Genomic DNA, 26,118 nt, shown 5'->3' with positions numbered 1-26,118 from the left:
CTACATTGACTAGAATGCTGATGCTTAATTTCAGGCTTAATGTCATATAATTTAATTGTCAATGCTTCCTGCAATGATAAATGCCATTGAGCAATTAGTTATCTCATAAAATGTCTGTAGTCTTTATATAGTACTGTTAAACATTATTTTGAAAAAGTATGAGCTCATATTTTTACAAAATAATGTAAAAGTATGAGCTAGCGGCTGCATCTGCAGTCTCATTTCCCTTAATTCCAAATGTGGCAAGGAATTGAGCAGATTCCTTAATTTTGATGCTCAGTTGCTACTGGACATCAAAATTAAGGGTTTTCATTTTGTACAACAGGTGTAATACCTCACACAGCACTGGATATGGATTATACATAAGAAGTGATAGCATGCAAAGAGCTCAATGAGTCTGTATAAATTACAATTTTAGTAGCGATTTTTTTTCACATGCAAATGAGCAAGCTTAATCACATGCAACTCTGCTGTATAATTACTGCAATCAGGTTGGAGATAGTAATGTCAGGAAACACACAAAACAAACAGGTGTCTGTTCTTAAACCATCAGTATAGATCGGCAAGAAATCTGAGTCAGCTTCTCTGTGCAATAAAAAATTGCAGTAGACAGATGATGGAGTATGACACTTCTGTAATTGACAAAGTGAGAGATTGCAGGATGGAATTCAAACCTGCCACAGAAGGATGCTGATATGTTAGGTGCAGGCAATGTTGTCAACATTCAAGCCAACAGCTTGCATAAGCTCTAACACGCATACAAAAAAAAAAGGACATCACCATCTGATGTGCATGATACTGAGTAGAGAAAAGAGACTAGACCATGTAGGATGATCTGGGAGAGACTTTATCTTTAAGGCAAAATTAAGAGACAGCAGTGTCTAAGTGATAGAGCCTTTTTATTTGCTTCAACATAAAGACTGAGTGGGTGATGTGCAAAATCACCAGTAGTTATTCTTATACCCTGACGATGGATGGGATCTAACCATCGCAAGTTATTCTGCCTTGTAGAACCATAAACTTGAGATCCATAATCCAGTTTTGGACGTAAAGTGCACAATAAACACAAAGCAATGAAGATCGATCTGCATCCCCATTCAGTTATCTTGTGTAGAGGCTTAAGTGCTGTGAGGACATGTTGGAGGTTTAATGGATTTTTTACAACACTCAAAAAGAATTAAAATAGAATTTAATACTTCCTATATTTCGTCCTAGTCACTAGGACATCTACGGGGATTACAAAGACAATTAATGTAACATGCACACAAAAACTTACAATACTAAGCCCAACCACATGGGTGACAATAACGTCCTATCTAGGTGGAGCGCCCTCTAAGGGCAGTTGTAGGTGGCCTGGAATGTAAGGTGGGACCTCTGGTGATGACTGTTTCCCAAATCTTCGGAAGCTTAATGCAACCGTATTTGTTAAGATTTGGTTGGTTTTTGAGAGCTGCTGCTGCTTCTAAGAAAAGCTTTTTCTTAGAAGAGCTTTTTCTAAGAAAAGCTTTTTCTTAGAAGCAGCAGCAGCTCTCAAAAACCAACCAAATCTTAACAAATACGGTTGCATTAAGCTTCCGAAGATTTGGGAAACAGTCATCACCAGAGGTCCCACCTTACATTCCAGGCCACCTACAACTGCCCTCAGAGGGCGCTCCACCTAGATAGGATGTTATTGTCACCCACGTGGTTGGGCTTAGTATTGTAAGTTTTTGTGTGCATGTTACATTAATTGTCTTTGTAATCCCCGTAGATGTCCTAGTGACTAGGACGAAATATAGGAAGTATTAAATTCTATTTTAATTCTTTTTGAGTGTTGTAAAAAATCCATTAAACCTCCAATAATAATCCCCATTCAGTATAGGAGAGTGTGTGAAAGAGATTCAATGCTCTATTTGCACTTTTCTCTTAGTTGATAAATGTGTGCAAGGAATGAAAGTTTTTTGTCAAAGATGAGTCCCAAGAACTTGGTTTCTGTTGCAAAGGGAATAACAATTTGTCCCATTCTTAATTCATGTTCAGGGTGAAGAGTGTGTTTTCAACAGGAGTGTACACACAGACACTTTTTCTGTTGAAAACTTGAATCCATTAGTAAGAGCCCATACAGAAACAAGATCAATTGCTTGTGCAGTTGTCTTTCAATTACTCGCATTTTACAAGAGTGACAGTAAACTGTGAAATCATCAAACACAAAGTGCATTGTCTACAGTGGGAGGAAGCTGTTCAGTTAATGAGTTAACTTTGATAGCAAAAAATATTACTATCATTAATATTAATATTAGTGGGAAGTTTGGCCGAGATGGCATACTTCCCACTCTGCATATTATATTGGCATATTAAAAGTCTAGCTTTTAATATGCCAATTAAAATTTTAATGTTCTTGCTTCAGGAGTGTGTCTGCTTTACAAGTTTCTAAAGGGATGATTTGGTCCATTTAGATAAGTGGAACGATGTCTATGAAAGCCACATCTCATATTGGAGAGAAGATTGTTGCTTTCTAAATACCAGAGAAGTCTGGCATTAACGATTTTATCCAATATCTTACAAAGACACCAAGTCAGAGCAACAGATTGATAATTATTTGCTTGTGTTGGACCCTTTCCAGGTTTGGAATAGCAATGTCAACTTGCCTATGCCGAGAATCCAGAAACTCTTCCTCTGCAAGTATTCTGTTATATATTAAGAGAAGGAGATCCATAGAAAATGATGGTAGATGTTTTATCATTTCATAATGAATGTCGTCAGGCCCTACTGCACTAGGGTGAAAGAGTAAAAGTACTCTTTTTAGTTCCTCCTATGGTTGTTTATATGGCTCAAGCCCAATGGTAAAAAAATTTACCTATAGGCTTCAGCCATACAAACTTTCTCTTTCAATATTAAAAATTCAGGGGAATGTGAAGCCGTTGCTGAAATTCTGGCAAAATTTTCTCCCAAAGTGTCTGCAATAGCTTTGGGATCAGCAATAATACTTCCATTATAGTCTAAGGTAAACAAACCGTGTGTTCTATATCTACCTTTCATTTTCCAGATTTTTTTCCATACAATTTTTACTCTGATCATTTGATTAATGGATGAGGTAAATTGGATCCATAATTATTTTTGAATCTGTCTAACATATGTGCTTTGTCCCGAGCATGCTTAAAAGCTATTAAGTTTGATGTGATGAGGTATCTATGAAACATATCCCATGCTCTGTGTTAATCTTTTTTGGCTGTCTAGCATTCTGGGTTCCACGAAGGCTTTGGATAGAGTGGGAATCGAGATGATGTTTTTGGAATTGAGGCTGCTGCTGCCTCGACAATATAATCTATTATATACTTTACTGCTTCACCGATAGGTGTTTGATTGACAGTATCAGTATTAAATTTTGCAAGATGGGAAAAAGTATTACAGTCAGTCCAGTTCAATTTTCCATATGGGTATTTATGTAGGAGAACATGGTTCCTGTGAAGACATTGTGCAAAGAACAGAAAAGTGATCGCTTCCATATATGCTCTCTTTGACATACCATGTGAGCAGTGGAAGAATGGAAGGGGAACTGATTGTAATATTGATTTCAAAATATGTGCTGGTAGGCATACGGAAGAAAGCGTGGGGTCTATTTATTCAAAAGGGAGAGGTCATTATTGTCAAGAATTCGTTCAACATTATGACCTTGTCTATTTGTGATGGCTGCCCTACAGAGTACTGTGACCATTAAAGTCATCCATAAGAAGTATGGGTTCAGACAATTGCAAGATAAGGTTATGAAGATTGATTTCATTTAATTCACACACGATGGTAAAAAAATTGAATATACTGCAATAAAAAATCCAATGGACATGTGAATCACTACCTCTTCCAGAGCAGTATTAAGTTGGACATGATGGAAAGGAGTAGCTATCCCTCTAGGATAACTACTTCTCCATGAACAATACCACCTCGATTTCTGTCTTTGGGTAAAACAGTAAAATTCCTTAAGGTTGGGTCTTAAGTATGTTTCCTGTAGACAGAAACGGAGAGGTTTATGTCTTTACAGCAAAATCTTAATATCATCGATATTCTGGTGAAACCCATTGTAAAAATTTTCCTATTGTTTACCTTCACAGACTTGTCTGATTTCTGGAAGTTAAAGGACTTACCCTTGTTGAGTTTATATTTCTCATTAGTTTCAGACAAATTATGGAGACTATAACCACAACCTTCATATTAAGTTATGCTCTGAATTATACACACCCACAGACAGGGAGAGGGAGAGAGAGAGAGAGAGAGAGAGAGAGAGAGACAGACAAGCTATATTACATTTCACACAATATGCTAAAGAGACAATGATTTGATCAACAGTTATTCTACTGGACTGACCTCTAGTGAAAAAAATAATAAATTAAATAAATAAATAAATAAATAAAATAACTACATCAAAGCTATATTCTATTTATAACAACATCAGAGAACAATTTCATATAGATAGTTTTATTACAACAAAAGTGATGTCCTAATTTAACATGAAAGTTGTTATATTAAAGTTAAGATCCTGAATTACCTATAGTCGTATTTATAATTGACTCTTAGGCAGAAAGGTTATGAGGTAGAATGTGTGTGCTTTCCATATTCTTGCAATTTTTAGATCATCATTATTGCTAAGATTAGGGTGGTTTTTAAGAATTTCACAGGCCTTAAATTTATGTTCATACCATGGTTTAATGTGATGTAAACAACAGGTGCCTTTCCAGTCAATTCCATGTAGTGTTCAGGGCATGATCAGAAAGGCCGGCTTTACCATAGAATTAAAAATTAAGAAGAAATTAAGAATTAAGAAAAAGAAAATTAAAATAATTATTTCTAATATGGTTGTAGTCTCCATAATTTGTCTGAAATAATGCTATCATCATGTAACACTTAAAGGAAAGGATTTCTCATTAAATTTTGGGAAGTCCTCTGGAAAAATATCGAATACATCATTGGTGTGTGAGGATCACTGGACAAGTTCAAGTTACTTCCAGTGCATATCAAAGTATCCATTTATTCTGGTGTGTGTGTGTGGGGTGGGGGGGTCTGGTGGTTGCTCTTTAAGCGATATCCTTGCCATAATTTTTTTTGACAAGTCAATTCTCATTGAATGGAACAATTTTTGGAGTTTTTCTGGAATGGTCATGCGATTGATGAGCTCAGCAGAGAAACACTTGTGTACATAAAGTTCAGGAATGTTGAAATTTTCTTTGCTGCCACCTTCTCAGTATAAGAGGATCTCAGAACATGTGTAGTAATGGCTAGGCTAGGTTCCTTTTTTCCATCCTGCTATGATATATTGTATTCTGCTTTAACTTTTTGTATTTCGTTTTCATCTTTCCACTTCTGACATGCACATAAATAAGTTGGGTGATCTCCCTGATAGTTGAAACATTTAGCTTTCTTTGCAGAGCAAGATTTGTTATCATGCTCTTGACTACCACATCAAGTGCAACAGACAGTTTGGACATGCCCATATTTCATTTAAAGCATCTTACTGAATTAGGGATGTACAGTAACTATTTAGGCACAACGTTTAGTGAAGATGGAAAATGAAATTTGGAAATCGATAATAGAATTTGTAAAGGTAGGAAGTGAAATGATTAAATTTATATGGAATAAGACAAAAATTAGTCAAACACTAAAATACTTGTATACAATACAGTCTATAAACCAATTTTAAGATATGGATCTTTGAGCTGGGTTAGAAATTCAGAGCAGTCAGACTGATTAATAAATCATCTATTACCGACTCAGTCCAACCGCTTTCACACAGGTATCTAGTATCTACTGCATCTTCTATATATATATTCATGGTAAATGTCATCAGAACTATCATCAAGAATCCCCCACCACCAAAGTCTCTCTTTCCCTACCAAATCCATTGAAACACATGACCTACCACCCAACATCTCTGAAGAGATCAGTCATGCCTCATACACATAGAATAAGTTTCTCTTCCTCCCTCTTTATTCCTACTGCTGCATTGTAAGACAGCCTTTTCTCTCATGTGCTTCTCAAGGAATACAATGCACAGGCCTTCAAATCCAATGTGATCAAGTTCATCATTCCCAGTTCTCTTTCCCATACATGGTACTGATGTACTATAGGTTGACCAACCAACCTCTCCCTCTTATGTATGAGCCCCACATAAAAATACAAAAGATATATATAAGAGGGAAAAAAAAAAGTTGATAATTTTTATTATTATTATTTTTTTTAAAATTGCAAATGCAAGTCAGTTATATTATAGTACATGGGTATTAAGATAACATCTTTCCACATAGTTTTCAATGACATTGACAATTCAATGACAAGTATTGGAGCAAGTTAGTCAAAGTATTCAAAGCATAGTAAAAAACAGTGGATGAATATCAGTAAAAGTGAGTCTGACAACACACAATCAGGACAGGGTGCAATGCATCAAGTTTCCCATTATCACATGCCCAAGAGGGCTGATGCACTGCCATCAGTCCTCTGCAATATTCCTGCTTTTGTGACAGATCAAGAGTTTGCATGATTTTCCTCATATTATGCACTTAAATATCATAAACTGTTTATTAAAACTTGATAAATATAGTAAGTAAAGTCTAATGATCATGAAAAATGTCGCCCAATAACATACCTTTTCCTTGACTTTCCTCAACTCAGCCTCTGCAACAGCATTTCTGTACTGTGCCTGAAATTTTAAAATTCATATTCACGGATTCATATACATAAACACATACTTATGTTATATACAGGGTGTCTGAAAAAAATACTTGGGGGGGGGGGGTCATTGAAATTTATTTTATGACATTTTGAAGCAGAAATGTATGTAGTATATATTATTAAGTACAATGTTACAAGTTTTGATTACCTGTAAGTATGATTTTGTGTGTGTGTCCCTATTAATTCATCAATTCTTGTTCTTACAGTTTTGAAAAAAAAAAAAAAAAAACAGTAACCATGAAAGTATCTATGGAAAAGAATAATGTAGAAGCTGAACATATGCAAGAGACAGATCATCAGCCTTCTTCTGAATATATATAAGGACATAAAAAAAGTTAATTCAAATTATTATACTTATTATTAAACATTAGTATACAAATTATTATACATTAGTATGATAGTCAAAATTATTAAAGTATACCACTCACAGTATTTTTTCTTCTTTTTTTTTTATCATCTGACACAAATGAAAGATTGTAAGACCTATAGCGCAAAAGAGATAAACGTAAGTGAGAAAAAAGAAGAAATTTGTTGACATGTTTTTTTTTGAACAGCAGAAGATTGTAGTCTGGGGAAGACAGTTAAGGAGGCCTCGTTCCAACAAAAAAAGGTGGATGGAATGAAAGAGCAAAAGTTGATTTGATTAAGTTTGGAGGTGGATGGTAGATGAATGCTGACTAGAATCAATTCTTGTTCTTACAGTTTTGGGAGGAAAAAAAAAAGTGGAGGAATGATAGTGGCCAGTTCTGCAGAGCACTGACCATGAAATATCTATGGAACTGCAAAATGCACAAGCGGACATCTGCAAGAGAGGGACACGGGTTATTCTGCGAGAGAAGGATCATCAGTTAATCTCACTGCCTTCTTCCAAACAGCATCAAGCAATTGAGGCTATGTTTTCATCAGCATAAATATGTGAGCAATATTCCATATTTGGATAGATTTTGGATTTGTACAGTGTTAGCAATTGTACAGGTGAAAATTAATGCCTTGGGCAGAAAAGTATACAGAGTTTTGGGGTAGTTGCAGAAGGTATTATAAGGTTTATCAAATGAGATGGAAGAGCAGAGTGTATTGTCATCAACATATCTATAGAGAGGACATGAATCAGTGAAAACAAGTCATGTGTACTTGTTTTCACTGATTCACTTATTCAAACCGTGCACCATAATATATAGTAGATGACTAGGGAGAAGCTGGCAACCCAGTTACAGAGGACAGAAGGCAGACCACAGGATGGCAGTTTGCTGAGGAATTATCTATGCAAAAATTTGATTAAATGCCTTATAAATGTTGAGAATGACTACATGAGTTTCTTCAAACCTTTTCTATGGCTTGAAACTAGAATTGGATGGTGAATGCTAGAAGATCAGTATTGGATCACGAATGACAAAATCCATACTGTTGGTCACTAATTATCTGGAAGACCTCCAGGTGATGTCGAAGTAGGTTGTTGATTTTCTTTATGACTTTCTTCTGACAGAAAGTGAGAGAAATTGTATGGTGGTTTGTTGGTTGACTTGCCTTATTCAGAATGAGTTGAATATATGCTTGTTTCCTGTTGTACGGCAGATGCTAGTCATGTATAAAAGACAGAAGAGGTGACACAAGCATTAATTCTGGAAAGTAAGCTTTTTAGCACAGTAGGTGATATGTTATCAGGACCAGATGCCTTCTTCATGTCAAAGTGATGCAGGATTCTTCTGATTTCTTTCTGGTGGAAAACTAGAGGTAGCATCCTTAGAGTGGGAGTACTTTGCCATGGTCATCTGCCAGCCAGTCAACCATGACTTTGGATGATGTTACGATAGCACCATCAAGATGCAAGAGCAGTGGAAACATAGAAGGGCAGAAGTTGCATCCAATGGTCTTGGCTAGAGATGGGATTGACTGCCATTAGAAGAAGAAGCAAATTTGCGGTATGTGGCTCTTTCAAAATCATATTTGCATTCCCCCCCCCCCCTCAGTAGTTGTAAGCTGCAATGTAAGCTGAGTGTGATATGCAGAAGTTTTAGTCTCAAGCTATTTTTTTTTTTTTTTTTTTTAAGAATGCTCTAGAATACTTGGAGAAATAAGCTAATATTCTAAAACACAAACTTTGGGATTTGTTATTAGATTTATTATCAGTTCGAAGCTATGCTTTATAATCACTGCAATGCAGTCATTTCAAATCAGTATCACAAACGTTGAGTTGATAAACTGTATGGGCCAATTACTCGCTATATTTGAATTCATGTGATTATTTCTATGATATTTGGGAATATAAAATAATCCATATATAGTTAGGTAACAGGGAATAGAAATCATATGAAGAATATCATAAAAACCAGTTAGCCATGAGTTCACTATTGAGATTTAGATATTAATTATTTATTAAATATTATTTTAAATTTCATAAATTATTAATTATATAAGATTTATATATAGTATTATGACTATATATGTATATAGTCATAATACTGATGGAGCTGCACATGGACAAGGAAAGTCAAATATACACTCTCACTTTCCATAGGTTTTACTACATAAGTGGTACAAAAATCACCATCAAAACTTTATGGAAATAACTGACTTAGGACACGTGTTTTTGCTTCTTCTTTTATATATATATAAAATATACATTTTGATCACAGAGAAGTCTAAAAATCAAATGAAAATATATGTATGCTCCTTGAGGGTACATATGAAGAAAGCGATAACATATTCTCTATATCTCCATATCTCTATTCTCTATATTCTCTATTCTCTATATCTATATAAGCAATAACATATTCTCTATTAGGTATTGGTGAATCATGGCTGACTGTAGATGATATAGCTAGTGGGATTGAATGTGATGGATATAGTGTGTTCTGGAATGACAGGGAGAATAAAATGGGGGGAGGAGTATTGTTGACGATACTCCTGACGATAGCACATTTGAGGCCATTTGGTGTGAGATTGTGGCTAGCAGAACTAAATATACAATTGGGTGCTGCTATAGACCAGGTGATGGAAAAGATGGTGGTGACAGTATGCACAAGCAAATAGAAGAAATGAGTGGACGGAGGGTAATTATTATGGGAGATTTCAACTATGGTTGCATTGAATGGAGTGAGGAGAGGACACATGGGAGGAAGGAATTGGATTTTATGCGGTTATTAAGGGATAACTATCTGCAACAGCATGTAATGGAAAATACTAGGGGGTCAGAGAGTGCTTGACCTAGTAATTACATTTGAGATTTAGCATGTAATGGAAAATACTAGGGATCAGAGAGTGCTTGACCTAGTAATTACATCTGAGGATTTGGCTGTAACAAATATGACCACATTGCCACCAATTGGTGAGAGTGATCATAGGGTCTCTTGACTTGGGAGGTGGCTAAAGGTGTGGAATTTTCAATTAAGACAGGGTACATGTGGAATTAACGGGCTTTCCAGCCCGATAATTCCACATGTACCATAATTCCACATATGACAAGCTTAGGAGTTTGATTGGTTCAGTGCCATGGCATGTACAACTGCAAGGACTAGAAGTTGATAGTGCATGGGAGGAAGTTAAGAAGTGTTTGCATGAAGTAATGGCTGACTGTATACCTAGAGTCCGAATAATAAATCAAGTAGGGGTTAAATGGATGAATAATACCATTAAACTTGAGTTGCAAAAAAAGAAACAACTATGGAGGGAATTTAAGGAGAAAGGTGACCGGCAGGCACATGAACGGTATAAAGCGCAGGCTAGAAGGGTAATGAGTGTGGTAAGAAAAGCAAAAAAAGGATTACGAAAGAACATTGGCCATGCAGGCTAGAGAGAATCCTAAACAGTTTTTTAGATATGTAGCAAGTAAAAGGAAAAATGTACATGGCAGAATGATATTAAAGAATGCCGATGGTAGGGAGGTAACTGAATCAGTTGAGATAGTTGAGTTACTGAGTGAGCACTTTGCAAAAGTATATCATCCAGGTGGTGACATTGCAGAAACGAATAAACCAGTAGATTATATGGGAATTGTGGTTAATGAAGTGGAGGTGAGTAGTCTATTGCATAACCTCAATGTCAATACATCTGTGGAATTGGATGGTATACCAGCTTGTGTTGTACAAGAAGCAGCTAAAGAATTGTCGGTACCCTTGACCATTTTGTTTAATTTGAGTCTCAGGTCTGGGTTAGTCCCGAGGGGGTGGAAAGAAGGGAAAATAGTTCCACTGCATAAAGGAGGCTCCAAGACTGCTGTTGTAAATTAACCGATTAGCATATCAGGAATCATTGTCAAGGTCTTGGAGAAATTAGTCAAGAAAAGAATACAGGATTGGATAGATGAAAATGGGATATTGTATGGGGGACAACATGGTTTTGTGAAGGGTAGATCATGCCTCAGTAACTTGCTCACGTTTTATAACACAGTGACGGCTGAACTGGATAGGGGTAATGGGTTTACAGTGATACTACTGGACCTTGCCAAGGCCTTTGACAGGATACCACATGGAACCCTAATCAGTAAACTGGAGCAGATGGGGATAGATATAGGGTTGGTGAGATGGATAGGAGGGTGGCTGAAGGAGAGATACCAGAGAGTGGTTTATTCAGGAGTGGAGTCTAAAAGACGGCTTGTGACTAGTGGTGTGCCACAGGGCTCTGTTCTTGGACCACTGCTTTTCAATTTGTTCATCAATGATATAGGAAAGGATTTGAGAGGAAGTGTTCACTTGCTTGCTGATGATGCAAAGTTGGGTAGAGCAATTGTGAGTGCACAGGATGTCAAAATTTTACAGGATGATTTGGATAGTTTGGAGGACTGGGATAGGAAAAATGGATGTCAATTTAATGTGGCAAAGTGTAAGGTTATGCACTTTGGGGTGAAAAGAATAGCAGTAGTATATCGCACTGGTAGAACCGTACCTCAGGAGATTGATGAGGCCAGGGATTTGGGAGTGTTAGTGGATAGGGAATTGAAGTTTAGGGAGCACACTGCAAAAGTAACTAAATCAGCTCATCAAATCACTTGGCTTCTGAAAAATACTTTAACATGCAGAGACAAACAAGTTGTTGTTCCTCTGTATCGAGCCTTGATAAGACCCCATCTGGACTACTGTGCCCAGTTATGGGCACCAGGGTTTCTTTGTGATGGGGAGGAAGTGCAGAGGATCCAGAGACGAGTGACCAAGATGATAGCAGGTCTGTGGAATGAACCTTATGAGAATAGGTTGAAGATTTGTGGGTTGCAGAGATTGGACAATAGGCGAAGGAGGGGCGATATGAGTGAGACATTCAAATTACTGACGGGTTTCTATAAGATTGATCCAGAAGATATTTTTGAAAATATGACTGGTGGTGGGAGGACTAGGGGCCATGCATGGAAGCTGGGCAAGAGCGTGGTTGACAAGGGTGTTAGAGCTAGGTTTTCTACTTGGAGAGTGGTGAATGAGTGAAATAAGCTTCCAGAGTCTGTTGTGGGTGCTACGACCGTGAATGAGTTCAAGGCAAACTATGATAGATACTGTGTGAATGTTGAATAGTTGTTCTTGACATGATGTTAGGGCCTCCCTCGATGAGTCTGTCGACTCCTTGGAGTTGCCCGGAACAATAATAACAATAATAATAATAATAATCTCTCACATAAAGACATTATTGAGCACTGTCTTGTCAATTTTAAGGCAATGTGATATCTACTCAGCCACCTAGCCTGTCATTAACTCAGACTCAAACTTGATATATATAGTAAACAGCACTGAATAGCTTCATAAAAATGCACAGATGTGGTTTCAGATGACTACATCTGTGCATTTTTATGAAGTTAACCTAACCTTCCCCCGAAGATAGTGGCATGCATTTGTCAACTCCGGTATAGAAATCAAATAGGTTTTATAATGGCCTTGATAAATCACAGAAATGTAAAGTACATAGATATATTTAAAATGTAGAATCTTGTTACACAGAAATGCATGTCTTTGGCAATATTATTATTATCTGAGACCTCCAGCGAGTCAAGAATCATCGAGGGAAGCGACACCTCAACCACACCAGTTGTCATACCTTCACTTAAACTCATTCACACTAGATGCTCTCACCACTTCAAGAGGCAACTATTTCACTCACTACTCTGTGACAGAAAAACCTAGCTCTTTCTCTTTCCTTGACTGCAAACAAACTTAACTTCCATGGATGCCCCCGTGTTCTCCTCCCATCTTCCATATAATGAAAGATTTCATCAGACGATCTCTTAAAACACCTATTCAAAAGTTCACAGACCTCTATAATTATCACTCCTCTTTCTCCTGTTAACCAGAAGTCTGTAGTTCCCATACCCTCAAATCTGTCCTCATCATCTATATTCCATAATCCCGATACAATCTATAACTCTTCATTGCACCCTTTCCACAGTTTCATTATCCCCTTGTAACTTAGAAGACCAATTTGTGCACAGTAGTCCAGGTGTGGTCTTATCAAGGCCTTGTAAACAGGCAAAGTGACTTCCTTATCCTTACATGTCAAGATTTACTTCAATGTCACAATTATACTCTGAGTTGTATTTGCAATTTTTGCTATGTGACTTTTAAACTTCAAATTCCTATTCACCATAGTGCCAAAATCCTTAGCCTCATCTGTTTCTTGTAGCACATCCCTACTAAAATAACATGTTGTTGGAAATCTCATCATGCCAAAGTGCATAACTTTACATCTACTAACAATGAGCAGACAGCCATTTTCATTTGCCCAAATTTCCAGCCTATTTAAATAATTCTGTAAGTGCTGGATATCAGTAGCATTCCTGCTTACCTGCCTAATCTTTGTATCATCAGCAAACAATTGAACATATCCTGTTAGATCTCTCCTTAATGTCATTAATACATAGACTGAACAACAACTGATCAAGGGCTGAACCCTGGGGTATAGCACTGGTCACCTTAAATCTGGCAGACTCACACCCACCATATATTACTTTTTGACATCTGTCTGTCAATCATCTACTTATCCGAATTAAGAGTTTATATTCCAAACCCATATTCTCTAGTTTATGTAACAGCATTTCATGTGATATCCTATCAAATGCTTAGCAAATTCCAACAGTATCATAGTGTATTATCCAATCTGGCTGTAAGACTTATAAAACACGAGCAAATTACTAAAACACAACCTCCCAAAGCAAACCATTCTTCTCCTTGCAGAGTATAGTTTGTCTATCCATTTCTGTATGCAAGTTCTTACCAATTTCTTTAAAATCTTCACAACCAGCACCAGATATAGTGATAGGTCAGTAGTTTGACACATCAGTTTTTGCATCACTCTTGTACAACAGAACTATCATATATTCTTTCCATTCCTGTGGTATCTTTCCTGAGTTGAGAAGTTACGCAAATATATCAAAGGCCTAGCCAATTCAGCTGAACATTTCTTTAGTATAAGTGCTGATATTTCACATTGTTTAGAAATAGGACATAAAAGCATATTAATTTTTGGTTCACTCCTGGCCTTATTCCATTACTACTCATGGATATGCACACTCCCACACATTATGCCAATTAACCATTTCCAATAAATGTGAAATAACTCATTCAGGTATTAGCAGAAGTCTCATGACAAATGTTCAACAGCAGTTTGGTTATGGCATATTATCTGGGGCTTTTATCTTTGCATAAATAACCTTCATAAACTGCTATTTCAGAAATATATACAGGGTCAAGACTAGAGTTTTCTAATTTTTATTTTTTCCCAATTAGTAATCTCACTTAATATGCAGGACTGATGCCAAATAAATTTAGTGTCAGACCCTTCTCAAATAAGTCACATAAAGTTATCAGCAATAAAATTTGAAATATAAAAGGTTTAAATCAGTAAAAGATCATTTGACATTTTTTTATGAAAATCATATAAATTTATGTAATTATAACTGCAACAAAAGAAAAACTAGTTGAATGAAATACTCACTGATTAAATGACTCACTGAGCTTATCACCATAAGCTTATTACCAGCTTATTCATATCTTATTCAATATTTAATAAATCATCATCCTATAGCCACTTCTACTTCTCACTTAGTAACTACAGTATTCCATAAAAACTTTTAATACATATTTCAAATGATAGAGATCATTAATGTATTTAACAAATCAGTAAGCAGGCAATTTAAGAAAAACTCCATCAAAGAAAAATTCAACATACATAGATGCTTCTTTGAAAATGCATCAGCCACAATTTTTAAAAGCAGGAAAGGTGTAAATGCAAAAGAAAATCTCTCCATATCACCTGTTTTCATGCCTAAAAAAAAATATTTTTTTAAATATATTACTTAACCCTGCGGAGGTCACGGCTGATCTGACAGATACAAATAAATTGTTTAATATAAATATTCTTTCATGAATAGCTGCACATGCATATATTACGAGTGATATTCCACACTGTTTATGAGGTCAGTTTTAGTTTAACACATGTTACGTAAAGGTGTGTGATATTTCATAGTAAATTGTATCTGAGAGATACCGCGACCTCTGATGTCAGTATAGTATTGGTTTAGTTGTTTTTTTTTTATTTATCGTTGAAAATGGCTGGAAAAACATATCAATTGGATAATCCATCAGCTGTTGAAGAGATTCAGCAATTTGGTTACTTGAGTCCAATGATGAGAATGATAGAGTCGAATGCGAAAGTGATATCTGATAGTAAATTGTATCTGAGCGATACCATGAACTCCGATGTCAGTATAGTATTGGTTTAGTTGTTGTTGTTTTTTCTTTGTTCAATAATTTCTAGATTGTAATTGAAAATAAATAAACCATCATGTATTATATTTGCAGTGTTTTTTTTTTAAGTTTTATCGCATTTTAGCACATATTAGTAATGAAAGTATCTCTCAGATACACAGATAAGAACATGACCTATGCTGCAATTTTTTCGACCACGACCTCGGCAGGGTTAAATAACATTTCAAATACAGAAACCTCCCAATGGATCTTACTTTATTTTCTAAATAAAAAGGAAATCAAAATTTGTAATTTTACTTAATTATGTTACCTAGTGGGATGCTTAAAGGTCAAAGCTGTATAACTGAGAGGAGACCTCCACATAGCCTTTAAACGAATGCGGAGAACCGATCAGGGCTTCTGACCTAATGTCCAATCCTCACCTTCTCGTGGTGCACCCTGTTGGGTATCTACTTTGATACTGAACGAACAAGGATTGGCTGGCAATTTGGGATTTAGCGGACCAAATTGTATTCTTATTGGTTAAACCAAAATAAAAAAAATGATGGTATATGAAAAAATTTCATGCTGGCTGGGGCGCGCCCGGTTAAACAAGACCCAGACCCCCATTGTTTTCGCCAGGGAACCAGGGCGAACAGCGAAAAGTCAGCTACTAGAACAAATCTGAAAACAAACCCCAACTCCACATCTCCAGAGTTAAAGATCGGTACTATCAATGTAAGAAGCCTGAATGGCAAAGAAATGGGGCTAGCTGAGGAATTAGATAAGCAACAGATCGACATTATTGGAGTGACCGAAACAAAAAAGACCAAAACTGGTGAGATCTTTCTGAGCAATAAATACAAAATGTTATATTCAGGCAATGACAATTAAGGCAAAGAAGGAGTAGCTATAATATTTAACACAAAATACGAGGCTAATCTTCTTGAATGGCAGTCAGTCTCAAGTAGAGTGATATGGGCAAATATCAGAATGGGGAACTGAACAATGAGACTTATTTGTGCCTATGGTCCCACAGAAGGTTTTACTAAGGTAGAAGTGGAGGAATTTTTTGACGCTTCAGAAAAAGCAACTGACACAATGAAAAAGGAAAAGTTGGTCCTTGTTGGGGATCTAAATAGCAGAGTAGGAAATGATTGTGAGACATACAAAAATATTTTGGGAAAATTTGGAGAAAAGAGCAAAGCTAATAATAATGGCAAATATCTGTTGGATTTCTGCTCAGGACATGGACTAACACTATGTTCCAACATAAAAATGTGAACAAATTCACATGGAGAGAAGAGGCTAGGAATAGGAAAAGTCTCATTGACTATATTATTGTTGATAGTGATGTTTTCTCCCTGGTGCAGGACACCAGAGTGTACAGAGGATTTGAAATTGGAAGTGATCACTATTTAGTCTTGAGCAGGATAAAATTGAATTTCATATTGAAAAGAATAGCATGTAAGAAAGTTTTAAAGCGAATAAAAGTTGAGCAGCTCTTAGATGTGAACTGCAGAGTAAAATACAGAAAGATTATTGAAAAGAAAATGAAAGAGTTTGAGAACAGGAATCAAACCTTGGAGATTCAGTGGCAAACTCTGAAGAAAACATTGATTGATTCTGCCAGAGAGGCATGTAGTGAGGTTGTGTGCAAGGATAAAAAAATCAGAACTCCCTGGTGGACACAGGAAGTTAAAGAGGCAGTGAAGGAAAAGAAGAAAGCATATCAAAAGCTCCTGACAAATAAATCAGCTTTTACTCTTACAGAATAGAGAGACAAATGTAAGAAAGCTAAACAGTGTGTAAAACTAGCTAAACAAAAGTCATGGGAGGACTTTGGCAAGAATATAGAAAATAAATATGAAGAAGGTGGAAAAATATTCTGGAGGTTGTTGAAGAAACTTAGGAATGGAGGGAAGAGTGCTGTAAAAGGAGTTAGAGATGATAAAGGTGACATGAAAACAGGAGAAAAAGATATCTTTGAAGTATGGAGTAATTACTTTGAAAAACTGCTAAATGAAACAAGCAGTGATGACAGCACAGTGATAAAAAACACTGACCAGGCATGCAGTCAGGAATACATATCCATACTTGAAGCAGAAAAAGCCATCAAAGGCTTGAAATGTGGAAAGGCAGCAGGAGTAGATGATATTCGGCCAGAAATGCTGCAGTATGGTGGTATAAAAGTCTTACAGTGGCTGCACTGCATAGTTGAGAAAGCCTGCACAGAGGGACGAATTCCCGATGATTGGAGTAGAGCTCTCATAGTACCCATATATAAAAAGGGAAATAAAACTGAATGTGAGAATTACAGAGGTATTTCCCTACTGAGTGTTCCTGGCAAGATCTATGCAAGTATACTTGAGAAACGGTTGAGAAGAATTGTGGAAGAAAAGCTTGGTGAAGAACAAGCTGGATTCAGGCCAAATAGAGGCTGTCAGGATCAGATCTTCACTTTATGACAAATAGTTGAGAAAGCATGGGAATATAACAAATATCTTTATTTAAGTTTTGTCGATTTGGAAAAGGCATATGACAAGGTGCAAAGAGAGGAGCTATTCAATACGCTGCAGTTATATGGTGTCAATGGGGCATTATATCAAGCAATACTTAGTCTTTATTTGAGTTGTAAGTCTGCAGTTAGAATTGAAGGAAGTACAGGAAGATGGTTTAATGTTAAATCTTGTGTGAGACAAAGATGTACATTATCCCCTCTGTTATTCATTATCTATATGGATCACATTATGAAGGAAAGTGGTATTAAACCTGATATCAAAATTGGAGATGCTAATGTCAGCTCTTTGCTTTATGCGGATGATGTTATACTTCTAAATAAATCCACTACAAGTCTGCAAGATTCTCTGACTAAATTGAATAGCTGTTGTAATAGATATGGTATGAAGGTCAGCAATAAAAAGACAAAGACAATGAAAATAGGCAGAATCATTGAAAATGTCAACTGTGTTGTGAATGGAGAACCTGTGGAACAAGTAAAACATTTCAGCTACTTAGGCACGATTTTTATTGAAGATGGTAAATTAAATATAGAAATAGACAACAGAATCAGCAAAGCTGGTATGGTGGGAAGTCAATTGAATAAATTCATATGGAATAAGAGAGAAATTAGTCGGAACACTAAATTAGCTGTATACAAGACAGTGTTCAAACCAGCTTTAACTTATGTATCTGAGAGCTGGGTCAGAAGTAAAACACTTGACCAAAGACTGGAGACAGCAGATATGAGAGTCCTGAGAAAGATTATAGGCGTCAACAGATGGCATCAATGGCAATATCATATTAAAAATGAGGATATTAGGAAAGAACTTGACATTGTCAACATCCAGGAATGCATTAGCAGAGCTAATCTCTGGTGGTATGGTCACTTAAATAGAATGGGAGAGGAAAGATTATCAAAACAAGTGTTCTCTGCCAGGTTGGCAGCAAAACAACCCAGAGGAAGACCAAGATATAGGTGGATTGATACGGTACAAAGTGCCTTAGACGATAGAAATATAAGATCTGATAATGTTGGAGTCGTGACAAGTAACAGACTGATTTGGAGGAAAATTGTAGATAGGAAGTTAGTAATGATGTAATTTTTTCATGTAGTACTGTCATAACCTGTACACCCCTTGAGGGTACATGGCAGGAATTTGATGATGATGATGATGATGTTACCTAGCAAGATTTTAAGAATTAATGCATTTTAAATTTTACAATACGGAGAAATTGTTTATTTTACAGTCACATTAAAGTATGTTCTCAAGTAATTACCTGAAAATAAAATAATTTCCAAACCAGAAACTTAAACTTTTTAAATAAAGCTCACCTCTTTTAATTTTACTTTTAATGTATCAATATCAGTATCAGGAGAAAGAGAATCACTACTCTCATTTGCTAGATCAAACACCTCTACAGTAGGTCCATCTTCTCCTTCTTCAGGAGTGGACACTGGAGATGCAAAAGAATTTTCTCTGCCAATATGATTCTGAAAAGTAATAAAATTCACTTGGTTTGAGAGAAATTCATGTTATCTGTATGGAATGAACATGAAAAAATATATTCAATGTCAATAATAAAATTAGTTTAATCCTTTATCCTATAATGCAAAACACATCTCCGCAAGGAGATGTGTTATGCATTATAGGAGATACTGAGATAGGAGTGTTGGTAGCTTGCTCCACCTTTGCAATGTGTTGCCCTGATGTTGTACCACCTTACCCCAGTCCTGAAGATACTTTCAGGCGCAAACTTTGTTTGCTCACACTTGGATAAAGGATTAAACTAATTTTATTATACTCTAACCAAGTGAAAAATAAACATTCAATGTCAACGATACACCTTTTGATTAAATATAATAGTACATTGTAAATGGGAGGGTGGGGGAAGATCTATGATAAATTATCTTTTGTAATTCAAATTTGTGATCACTGAAAAGCATGAATCTTTGCATTTTCATATCAGAAAATTCATTTATTTTTAATTTTTTGCTCAGTTCAGAAAGCCCAGTTAACTTTCAAATTTGAAAGGTATCAAAAACAGAGTGACAAGAATGTTCACTCACACAAGCACACAAATTTCAATTTTAAGCATTGAAAAAGTTGATACAATAGACACCAGGACTCAACAATGAAAAATTATACTCTCCTTGCAAAAAATTGCACTTACCTAAGAGCACCCATTTTTTTTTTTTAAATGATACCTACCACCAAAGAGCAGGATGGCATACATATCTTTAATCATGGCGGACACTGCAAAATGGTAATAGTGATATCCCATCCATCAAAGATGTTATCATGACAACAACGTTTGTCATTCTTTCTAACTAAACTTCTGTGTTTTCTTAAAGTTAAAAAGGTTTTGTGTAGGAAGTTTTTTATTGAATAAAAAATATTCTATTTTATATGACCTGCAGCTACTTGTCAGCTGGCAAAATTTACTTGCCACATTTGAGTGGACAAGCGTATTTGTCAAGCTCTAATATAAGAAACTACAGAAAAAGTCTTGGCTGAGTCCCAGTAAAGAAAATTTACTAGATGATAACTTGGGAGATTAGAGGACCAAATCTTAATGCCAAATTTGGAGTTGATAACTTTTTGTTTAGATAAAATATGCAAGGGTTTAAGTATCAGGAAATGAAGTGGATGTGTGTGTGGGGGGGGGGGGGGAGAAGAAGAATAAAAGCTATAGGATGCTTTAATTATGGTAAGCCGTATATTTGCAGAGAGAGTTTGGGCACAGGCCCCAACAAACATTGAGTGCTTTATTGACAAAATACTTTTAATACATAGAAATATAAAAGTAATAAGAAGAAAATTAATCAAGAATATTAATAGCACAAAATAAACTTATTAAAAAAAAGTTGTATTATCTGATGAGTCTTGGTGCAATATCTAATCTTTCTCTAGATAATAAGCTTTGCTTTTTTTGCATAATGTGTTAAACGTTTAGCCCAAATTAGAAATTTTATGTTGGTATGCTCAAAGGTAAAGGGAGAAAGGCTCGATCTTACTTTTTGCCTCATACAAACCAAGCTAGCTTCTTGAACATGTAATGCTCTTTGGCTAAGTTCGGTTTTCAGAACTTAACTAGAAAAAAACTAAATAAATAAAAAAGAAAAAAACATACTGTTGTCCAAAAATCATTATAACTGATTAGCAATTACATGCCTATCATTATAAGGAAAACTTTGTAACACAAAAAATATGCTAAAATGCAATATCAAAGAAAATGAGACTATAAAAGAGTGCTGCTTGCTTTGCAGCATTTTTCATATGTGTGAACAATGTTGGCCCAGCTGGCTAAGTGTTTAACCACACTCACTCTTCAACAGGTTGTGGGGTTTAAATAATCCTACCATGGATGTGTGTGTGTTTGTGAATGTCTTTAGGTAGGCGATTAGTTTCATCATTATTATTATTATTATTACGGGTATCTCCATGGAGTCAGTAGACTCATCGCGGGAGACCCAAACTAGCAAAACAATATCTGTCATATCTCTTCTTGAATTCATTTACAGACGAAGAGCTCACAACTAAGTCAGGCAATGAATTACACTCATTCACCACCCTCCAGGCAAAAAACCTTGTTCTGACACCTTTGTTAACCACACTCTTCTTTAATTTCCAGAGATGACCTCTTGTTCTTCCATCACTATCACACAGCTGAAACATTTCCCCTGCATCAATCCTATAAAAACCTTTTAGTAATTTGAATGTTTCTATCATATCACCTCTTCTTCGCCTATCAACCAATCTCTGCAATCCACAAGCTCTCAATCTATCAATGTAGGGAGTATTTTTTATATCACTCACCAACTTGGTCACTCTTCTCTGAACCCTCTCCACAGCCTCTTGATCTCCAAGGAATCCAGGTGACCAGACCTGAGCACAGTAATCCAAATGTGGAAGTATCAATGCTTTATAAAGGGGAATAATAACCTCTTTATCTCTGGATGTCAGTGTGTTCCTCAACAACCAAGTAATCCTATGTGCAATCTTGGACACCTTAGCAATGTGTCCTCTGAACTTCATCTCCCTATCTACCAATACCCCTAAGTCCCTAGCCTCATCAATCTCTTGGAGTACCTTTCCATCGATGTAGTACACAGCTGGTAATCTTTTAATCCCAAAATGCATGACTTTACACTTTTCCACATTGAACTGACATCCATTTTCTTTTGCCCATTTTACCAGCTTATTTAAATCCTCCTGCAAACTTTCAACATCAGCTTGATTTTTTATTGCACTACACAACTTTGCATCATCAGCAAACAACTGAATATCTCCCTTTAAGCCGTTTCCTATATCATTTATATACAAATTAAACAACATTGGCCCAAGCACAGAGCCCTGAGGTACACCACTGGTCACCTGCCTCATTCTGGACTCGGCTCCTCCATACACCACCTTATGGTATCTTTCCCTGAGCCATTCTCCTATCCATATCACCAATTTAATATCCATTCCCATCTGCTCCAATTTGCGTAACAGTGTTCTATGGGGTATCCTGTCAAAAGCCTTAGCAAAATCCAGAAGTACCACTGTGTAGCCAGTTCCTTTGTCCAACTTGGATGTTATTCTATTATGAATAGTTAATAGATTGCTAAGGCAGGATCTACCTTTAACAAAACCATGTTGGCCTCTATAGAGTATCATATCCTGATCCACCCATTCTTGAATTTTGTCTTTAACCAACTTTTCCAATACTTTTACCACTACTCCTGAGATGGTGATTGGTCTGTAATTCAATACCGCAGTTTTAGAGCCACCCTTATGCAAAGGAACCACTTTGCCTAACTTCCACTCCCTAGGGACCATACCAGAGTTCAAACTTAAATTAAATATCCAGGTAAGAGGGGTTGACAATTCATTTGCACATTCACGCAACACCCGAGCTGATATTCCATCTAAGCCTACCGCAGTGTTTGCATTTAAGTTTTGCAATATATTTAATACCTCTGATTCTTTAGCTTCAATTCTCACATTAGGTATTGCTATAGGTATAGAGATATCCTCACTTGGGTGATAGACTTTTGAGAAGTGATCACTCAGTAACTCGACTATTACAACTGATTTTGTCACCTCAATACCATCAGCACCCACTAAGGTTATCCTTCCGAAGTCATTCTTCCTCTTACTTGCCACATAGCGGAAGAACTCTTTGGGATTACCCTTGATCTCTTTGGCTAAGGTCTTCTCATAATATGATTTAGCTTTTCTTACTATGCTGGTAACCTTCCTAGCTTGAGCCTTGTACTGCTCATGGGTGTCCTGATCGCCCTTCTCCTTGTAAATTCTCCATAACATTTTCTTTTTTGGCAGTTCAAGCTTGATACTACTGCTCATCCATCTAATGCCTGCCTTGTTTGACCTCCTGACCATAGGGACACAATCTGATATTGCTTTCCTCAGATACCCGCTGATTTTATCCCAAGCACTGCTAACATCTTTCCCTTGCAATATGTTTTGCCATGGGATGGCTGCAAGCTCACTCCGAAGCTTGTTATAATTGCCTAACCTGTAGTTCCGTACATACCCCTTCTTAATAGAAAAATCCACAGATTTTGCAACCTCCCAAGTCAATACCATATGATCGCTTTCACCAACTGGAGGTAACGAGGACACCTTACTTATGCATATAACCTCTGAACCAATAACCAGGTCCAACACTCTCACACCACGTGTCCCTTCAGTTACGTGCTGTTTCAAGTAATTATCTCGTAGAAGATGTATGAACTCCATTTCCTTTTTGCTACGTGATATTTCCTCCTTCCAATTGATATCACCATAATTAAAATCCCCCATAATAATCACTAAGCCTTCACTCATTGCACTAAGTTGCTGATGCATGAATTCAATATCTTCCCCCGTACTCCCTGGCCTATAGCAGCATCCAACTCTATATTTGGTTGCGTTGGTCACTATTTCGCACCAGACTGCCTCAAATGAACTCTCATTCACATGTCTATCATCATGATATACTACTTTCTTTGGCTGCAACACATCGGCTATCATCAACAGTACTCCTCCTCCTGTTCTATCTTCTCTATCCTCCCTGAAAATACTGTACCCTTCACATTCAATTCCAGTGACCACATCTTCTGCTGACAGCCAAGTTTCACTAATGCCTACAACTTTTGGTGAGATTTCACTGACTAATGCCAAAAATTCTTCTCTCTTATTTCGAATGCTTCTAGCATTGGTATACAAAAATTGCAGATTCCCTCTAGATCTTGTACCGGCTTTAGAACTGATATATAAGTCACTAACTACCGTAGTCCTATGCCGATTTTTATCCCCTCTCTTCTGCAATTTATTCTGCCTATAAGGATCAATAAATACACAATCAGTGCTAAAGTTTCTCTCTCTTACACTCAACCTTTTCATGTAATACATGTAATATCATTGAGCATGAAACCATTACCCCACCTACTGGAGGGGTGATATGGCTGAAAAGTTTTGTGTTTAGTTTCTCTAGCAGAGTTTCAGAATTATGTTTCAGAATTAAAAATAAATAAATAAAGCTAAAAAAAAAAACAAAATAGATCTCTTAGCTCACTAATGTATTACAGGTTTACAACCTTCCATGGATAACTAGATACAAGTTTTGTATTTATTTCGCTGCAAAATGATGGAATTATAGAGAAGTTAATTATAGAAAAGGTAACAGTGGAAAGTGATAATGTATAGAAAATGTTTTCATAAAGGATAAAACTTTTTTGTACACTCAACTTAACAAACACTATTATAACTCATGCACTTTAACAAGCTAATGAACAATCTGAACCAAATCCTCATAAGAACAATGTACTGAAGGAAATTCACTGTAGGAACTCTCTCTCTCCACTTTAATAAACATCTCCTGTAGTCCTTTTGCAATAAATTATACAGGATTGTATTTACTAAAATAAAGAGCAAAAAGGCTTCAGTTCGGCAATTCAAAATTACATAAGCAAAGTGAATATTATATCCAGTATTATTTCAAAGCCAAATGTAGAAACTATGAAAGTTGCGTAAGTTTACCAGAAAGCTTGCAGGAATACATTCCTTGGCATTCCCAAGTTGCCTTAGTGTGTACTACCTAAAAGACATAGCTGCCGCTCAAGTATCAAAGGATGAGTATATAAGCAAAGTGGATATCAGATTCAGCATTATTTCAAACAGAATATAGAAACTATGTCAGAAAAATGTGTTTTTCGGTGAACTCTTGATCAGTGCATAAGAGTAATTACTAAAATAAAGAGCCAAAAGGTTTCAGTTTGGCATCTATATATGAGTATATAGACACTTGGGCAGTGCTATGTCTTTTAAGTAGTCCACACTAAGGCAACTTGGGGATGAAAAAAAAAATATTCTGGAAGCTCTCTGGACAACTTACGAAACTTGTCTACATTCGGCTTTGAAATAATGCTGGATCTAATATCCACTTTGCTTATGTAATACAGGATTATGTTTTTGGAAGCACTGGTGTTCACAAGGTTATCCACACCCCATTGAAGAACAGTGAGGAGATCAGAATTTAAGTTATTAGTTATGGAAGATCTTGAGGTTTTTATCTATTACCTCCTCCTTTGCCTACAACATTGCATCTCATGCCTCCTGTGAAGGCAAGTGATGTGAAGTCATTAACTTTTTTATACCCAGTATTGAAATAGTTCAGGCGCAAACTTTGTGTTGCTTACACTTGTATAAAGGATTAAACCAAGTATATAATTTCTTGGCATCTTTAATGTATAGTATAAGTATGTGGAAAAACTTCCAATAACTACCTCTAGTTCAGAGTGTTCAGAGTATTATAATAATAATGTGTGACACCTCCTGACTACTCGTATATGGAAATATGACTAACGCATTACTTCAACTTTAGTATCACCTCTGGGTCTAGTTCCCACCGATGAGGTCTCAATAAATGATGAAACTATTTTGGGTAGTGACCTTTCCCCTAATGCATGTCCCTAAACATATGTGCTTGCATTATGGGATACTGTAATATCCTGCCTTACATAGGTTTATATTTTTTTCTTTTTACTCATCTCTACAGGTTATCTATTTTTGATACTGGGAGGACTCTGAAAAATTTATTTAGAGTTAACGACTGTGCCACCAGGGTTCTCCTTATGGTATTAGATATATTTAAAACTTCCAGTAGAGTTTACTCTGAGTTTATCTAAAAGCTTAATTAACAGTCGTGGCTAATATTTAATACTTCCGCTCACAGGTCCATAATTTTTTTTGGAAACAGTGCATTGCATAAA

The 26,118-nt window shown here is 36.2% G+C and overlaps 1 protein-coding gene across 1 annotated transcript in view; it reads right to left on the bottom strand.

Annotated features, from left to right (window-relative positions):
• LOC150109710 (uncharacterized) overlaps positions 1-26,118 on the bottom strand; it is a 493,008-nt gene that overhangs the window by 191,319 nt on the left and 275,571 nt on the right. Inside the window, exons 13-14 of the mRNA XM_090403026.1 lie at positions 19,192-19,350; positions 6,611-6,664 (exon numbers count right to left, since the gene is read on the bottom strand). Of these exons, the coding sequence (XP_090259152.1) occupies positions 6,611-6,664; positions 19,192-19,350 (213 nt within the window). The remainder of the gene's footprint in view (positions 1-6,610; positions 6,665-19,191; positions 19,351-26,118) is intronic.

The sequence above is a fragment of the Typopeltis vanoorti genome, chromosome 2 (genome assembly GCF_054136105.1).
Source record: "Typopeltis vanoorti isolate ZY-2024b chromosome 2, IOZ_Tvanoo_1.0, whole genome shotgun sequence".
NCBI lineage: Eukaryota > Metazoa > Arthropoda > Arachnida > Uropygi > Thelyphonidae > Typopeltis > Typopeltis vanoorti.
Note: the sequence above shows the minus strand (reverse complement) of the source record. Positions and strands in the feature narration are given on the sequence as shown.